This window comes from Lissotriton helveticus, chromosome 12 (assembly GCF_964261635.1).
Source record: "Lissotriton helveticus chromosome 12, aLisHel1.1, whole genome shotgun sequence".
Classification (NCBI taxonomy): domain Eukaryota; kingdom Metazoa; phylum Chordata; class Amphibia; order Caudata; family Salamandridae; genus Lissotriton; species Lissotriton helveticus.
Window position 1 is genome coordinate 165043815 of NC_136073.1, and position 6000 is coordinate 165049814.

At 45.4% G+C, this 6000-nt stretch overlaps 1 protein-coding gene across 1 annotated transcript in view; it reads left to right on the forward strand.

The window, feature by feature from the left end:
* The window catches only part of LOC144799728 (histidine N-acetyltransferase-like), a 189020-nt gene extending 186092 nt beyond the window's left edge, over positions 1-2928 (forward strand). The window contains exon 4 of the mRNA XM_078671244.1: positions 1896-2928. Within this exon, the coding sequence (XP_078527370.1) occupies positions 1896-2444 (549 nt within the window). The 3' untranslated portion in view covers positions 2445-2928. The remainder of the gene's footprint in view (positions 1-1895) is intronic.
* Positions 2929-6000: the final 3072 nt, after the last annotated feature.

Genomic DNA, 6000 nt, shown 5'->3' on the forward strand with positions numbered 1-6000 from the left:
AGGGGGGGGGGGGGGTAAAGTCCTTGTCGATTGAGGTTGCCAATTTACACATAACAGTTTTAGGGAGAGAGCACTAGTAGTGGGGCCTGATTTAGCGGACTTCAGTGCACAGTTCGAGTCAAAAACCAGCATCTAGTAGTCCAAATGGGGACAGAAAGGGGACAGAAAAGCCCTGGTTTCTTACACCTGTTACACAGGAGAATAAGCACAGAAACTGAGAAGATATTTTCCATACGGAAGGCATAGAGCAAAGAGTGGGAGGTGCGCATTATATGAGATTGTGAATTAATTCTTGTGTGTGTGTTCGAACACGAGATGTGAAGGGATGCTCCGCAAATGGGGGGTGGGCAAGGAAAAGAAGGGGGTACTTCATACATTCGAGACGGTGAGTTCAGAAGTGGAGTATAAACCTCTTATAGAGGAAGATGAGTGCGCTAGAGAAGGGTTTACAGTGCTAAAGAGGAGTTGGAGAGGGTGAGAGCAAAGGAGAAGAATATACCTCTTTCATGTGAGGATGTGCAAAGAAGGGCATAAAGTTGATTCACTTAACTGTAAAATTAAATCTTCCATATTTCCCCCTTCAGTTTAGTGTAGTTTCTTCCTAGTGGAGCAATTACAAAAGTGTTGACACCTCTGCATTGAATGTGAGGAGAGCTTTTCTTTAAGAGGCCATCCAGCTTTTACACGCATAATCGTCCTCCACCAAAACACAGGAAGGAAAAGAAGACCTTAACACTCAATTTATACTCACAAAGGAAGTCTGTGAAGAGGTCATGGACAAGATAAATGCCAGGTGCCAACATTATCAATTCAGCAAGATTGCACAGATGAGGATAGTGCTGTAGCCGAAATGTCTCTTTATTCAGTCCAGAGCAGTGTCTAATTTGTAAAAGAATGAGTGCTGCTGCCCAAAGCACTGGTCAGAAGCCCGCTGCTGGCACAATGAAATGTCATTGCACCAATTACCAAGGCTGCACAGTCTTCAATTTATCTTATGTCTCTCTAATCCACTTTCAGACATCTCTGCCCTTTTTAACTCACTCTTGCAGGTTTCCTCTTGAGACTGTTTTTACATAATTTTCTGCTTCGTTCCTCCTTCTTAGTTTGTTTTTCCCTCTCCGGCTCAGGGGGAAAATGAGTGTTGGTGACCCCTCTAATACCGGCAACCACAGCTCAAATTAAGCACAAAACCAACAGTTTCGACCACAAGCAGGATGTTTCACCCCCCTTGCCACCGACTAAACAAAGTGAAAATAGAGGTATGGTAGACAAAACTGACTTGAAAGATTGACAATGGTTGAAGATGCCCTGGAATAGTCTACCAATATTTCGGCTCTGACTGCATCCAAGGTCAGGCGTGTAGAGTTCTACTCACACACAAATATAGTCTCCGAATATCTTGGCACAGGGGCGGTGCAAGAACAGGAGGAAGGCTCCCCACCCCTGAAAGATCTAGTATAGATCTGCAGTTCATGCATCCAGTGGCAGCCATTCCAAAAGACAGCCACCTTTATGAGACATAGTCATCGCTGTAGTGAATCCTGAAAATGGGAAGGGGAGATTGCTAAAATGGAAGTTTGAAAACTGAAGAAGGAAGGTTGAGACTTTATGGGGAGATGGCAAAATCGAAAAAGCAGAGACTGTAGTATGGAAAACTGGCCACAAAAGGAATGTGATGAGAGATACATGCCTGTGGTATGAGGTGTAGAGAGAGGGTCTTTTAATGTCCTGTGAACTGTACTGATAAGTTATTCGACTGTGATGCTTGCTGTAGATAGAAGTTCTCTGGAATGTGCATAGCAGTGGCTCTGACAATGCAGAAATTTATGTAATGAGCCTGTACAGACTGTTCCACTGCAAACAACTTGTACAATGGTCTCTTTATTTTTTACCAGGCTATACTGTCACTCATGTTCAAGGCTGAGGAAGTACAAGAAAAGGTCCAAGTCCTTATCTCTCGAATGGAGCAGGAGGGGCAGTGTTTCCAGCCACCCGTGACTTTGGAGGCAAAGGACGTGATGATGGTTTGTACGAATCAGATGGTAATTGAAAAACTCCTGCCAGCAAAGATGCTTATCCAAAACTGGCTGCCAGTATTTCCAACGAAACCTAACCTGGAATACCTCCTCACCAAAGGCATCACCTGGATGGTTGACAACCCAGAGGAACCCAACGTCTTGAGCTTGGGAACCCCTGCATTTCGAGTGCCTCTAGAAGGCGGTTGTCACAGAGTAGAAATTGATCTTTTTGGAATTGACACAATAATTGGGAAGATGCATTTCCTTGCTCAATTACTGGCAATTTCAAAAGAGATCGACGAAGGTGTTCTGGTCTGCTTCCTGGTCATGGAGAAGGCTGTATTTCCCACAATTGATGCCTTCTGCGAGGACTTAAATAGGTTTGTTGTTGCAACAGAGCAGCTAGTGATGGAGAAAGATATCTGAAATCTTTCTAGACAGAGTAAAGCCTCCACCTGAGTTTCAGTGTTCACATATCTCTCCTCATCTTAGATGATACCCATCACCCTGCAGTTCTGAAAATAGCTGAGCACGTCTCTGTAAGGAATATTGTATAAATTACCAATATTATCTATACCAACCCATCTCCTCCACCCACTGGCTTCCACATATCATCATAATAAATCTATAGTTAAAGTGTTTTTGTACACCGTATACCCTGATTCCATCTCTGTTGGTTGGTTGTACTACTTCCATTTGCTATCAGTATTATCTTATATAGAATCATGGAATGAAAAATAACTGTTATAAGGATGCTAATGATTGTCTAGAAGGTTGGTGGTGTTTGGAAAAACTGCAGAAGATGCCAAGGGATGTCTGGTTGCCCAATTTACCAAGTCAAGAAGATAAAAAGCTATTAGAATGGAATTTCAAACTGTTGATATAAAAGTCGATCACAAAGTAATAAAAATCTGAGTCTCGTCTTGGATGGGGGCAAGATGGCTGCAGCTGAATCGTAGCGAATAGTCACAATTCCTCCCTCTCCCTCCTGAACTAGTATCAATCAATCAATCAGGGTACTTGTAAAGCGCGCTACATACCCGTGAGGGTCTCAAGGCGCTGAGGGGTGGGGGGTGGCGGGTGCCGCTACTGCTCGAAGAGTCAGGTCTTGAGGAGTCTTCTGAAGGCGAGTAGGTCTTGGGTCTGTCGTAGGTGAGTTGGGTGGGTGTTCCAGGTTTTGGCGGCGAGGTAAGAGAAGGATCTGCCGCCGGCGGTCGTACGTTGGATGCGGGGGACCTCTGTCAGGGCGAGGCTGGCGGAGCGGAGCTGGCGGGGGGGGGTGTAGAAGCGGAGTCTGCTGTTCAGGTAGGCTGGTCCGGCATTGTGGAGTGCTTTGTGTGCGTGGGTGAGGAGCTTGAAGGTGATCCTCTTGTTGATGGGGAGCCAGTGCAGGTCTCTCAGGAGGGGGGTGATGTGGCTGCGGCGGGGGCGTTGACGATCAGTCAGCGGAGGTGTTTTGTATGCGTTGTAGCCGCCGTTGGTGTTTGGCTGGGATTCCCGCGTATAGTGCGTTACCGTAGTCCAGTCTGCTGCGGACGAGGGCCTGTGTCACTGTTCTTCTTGTTTCGATCAGGATCCATTTGTACATCCGGCGGAGCAAGCGTAGGGTGTTGTAGCAGGAGGAGGAGATGGCGTTGACTTGCTTGGACATGGAGAGGGAGGAGTCGAGGATGAATCCTAGGTTGCGTGCGTGGTCGGTTGGTGTCGGTGATGTCCCTAGAGCGGTCGGCCACCAGGAGTCGTCCCAGGCTGCGAGGATGAGGACCTCTGTCTTGTCTGAGTTCAGTTTCAGGTGGCTGCTCCTCATCCAGTCGGCGATGGCCTTCATGCCCTCGTGAATGTTGGTTTTGGCGGTGTGGGGGTCCTTGGTGAGGGGTATGGAGAGCGCTGATTAGGATGCTGTGGGCCCCTGGAAGCTCGGAAAAACTGACGTTAGCAAGACAGAGCAACCGTGGGACCGTGAACTGGCCAGCGTCCCCAATCGACCTCTTACTCTCTGCCATCAAAATTGGGCTAGCGAAATTGGCCGTTTTTATCTCCCGCACAAGAGTAGCAAGCACGATGGGCCTACGCCTCCCCAAACAAGTGAAGGAGCAGACTGAATCAGGGATCGGAGCTGAGAAAATGACAAAGAGAGATCCCTCGGCCCCAGGTATGGCTCAGCGCTCTGCGGGCGCTGTACAGAAGGCGCCGAATCCCGCAGCCAAAAAGAAGACGGATTTGCGGGGAAAAGTTATGCAAGATGCCAGGCTTTTTAAAAAAAAAAAGAAATGTTGTCCTCCTACGCCAGAAGATATTCTCAGAGTACGGTATCGATACCATCCACTGCGCAGAAAATGGATCCCAAAATTTATTATAGACTCCGAAGATCTTAATGGATGCGCTTTCTGCAGATACCCTCGCGATAAGAGGTCAATTCAGTTCATCTTACTTGCTGACCCTGGAACTGATCCTGGGGTAGTTTATTCTGCAAAAAGGCATAATCATTGGACAATTATTAAAGCAATGTTACAGCTTATCCAGCCAGTCAATGCAAGGAATCCAAAAAGGTTTTTACTTCTTCCAATCTACCCTATCTGAGTTCAATGTATTTGATAATTGCATTTATCCAATCTAAATAAGTAGGTGCGGTATCTTTTAACCAGGATTCACAAATTTCTCTACGTGCGAGTATAATTAAATATAACGACCGCTTATTAATCTCGAGAAAGTGATTCATAATTTAAAAAAATACCCAAAAAAATAAGTGTTACGCACACCTGTATATCAAAATTAAACAGAATTCTCATACCTTCAGATACCGCAGACCAAAAATGATGCAAGACAGGGCAGGTTAAAAACATATGAACGTCATCCGCTTTTTCCTGCTGCCACTTTGGACAGCAGGGTATGGTACCTTTCGCAAATTTAGAAAGCTTAGCAGGGGACCAGTATACTCTGTGAAGAGAAAACAGATGATTGTGTTTTAAATTGGCGGGAGATACTGTAGTGTGTAGTAGGTCAAAGGATACTTGCCATAAATCCTCTAAATCTGCCTCCGGAACGTGGTCTCCCCATAGGTGGACTGGCAAGGTAAAGTCACCATCATCTGCTTCCAAGATAGTCCAATCAAAATTTGCTGTCTTTATCTTCCTACTCTTCCCCTGAAGCAGATTCTCCAAAACATTTGTTACTCCCATTCTGATCCCACAGCCTGGCTCCAGCTCTTAATTTGGAGATATTTAAACTTGGCTAGGTTATTCTCGGTCAAGGTAGAGATCTCATCCCAATGTAACAGCGACCCCTCGGGCATCAGCTGATACCAGTGTTTTATATCGGCATCTAGCAAAGGTTTTGCAAGGGAATCCTTAGTCCACTCAGGAGAGCCCGGGGACTCCCAGATAGGAGCCATAGCTGTGTATTATGCAATGTTCAAAGATTTCCTTAATCTTGCCCAGGTAAAAGCCATGTCCCTCAGCAACTGCAGTCAAACCTTTTTAAAGAAGAGCGAGTCGCCAAACTTAAACAGGAAACCATGAGATCCCCCTTGAATTTCTGACAACATTGCCTTAAACATTATAGCTGCTTCTGAGCTGTTAGGTTCGTCAAAAAGCATTATCCCTGCCTTCAGTAGCAATGTCCAAGCATAGATCTTCAGGTCTGGGGCACACAAACCACCTTTGCTTTTCTTTCTCCGCAGTTTCCTCCATGAAATCCGAATACCCTTTGAGGCCCATCCGAAGGAGTTTAGTTTTGCTTGTATTTTCCTTTGCTCATCTTCCTTAAAAGCTAGAGGTATATTCTGGAATAAAAATATTAATTTGGGCAAAAGCATAATTTTTACGATATTTACTCTTCCAATTAACGTGAGGGGGAGAAGAGACCAGCCCTTTAAAGAATCAACGATTTCTTTATCTATTTTATCAAGATTTCTGTCCGTTAATCGTTCGATATCCTGAGTGATTTGGATACCCAGGTATCTTATCTCTTGTTTCAAAATTGG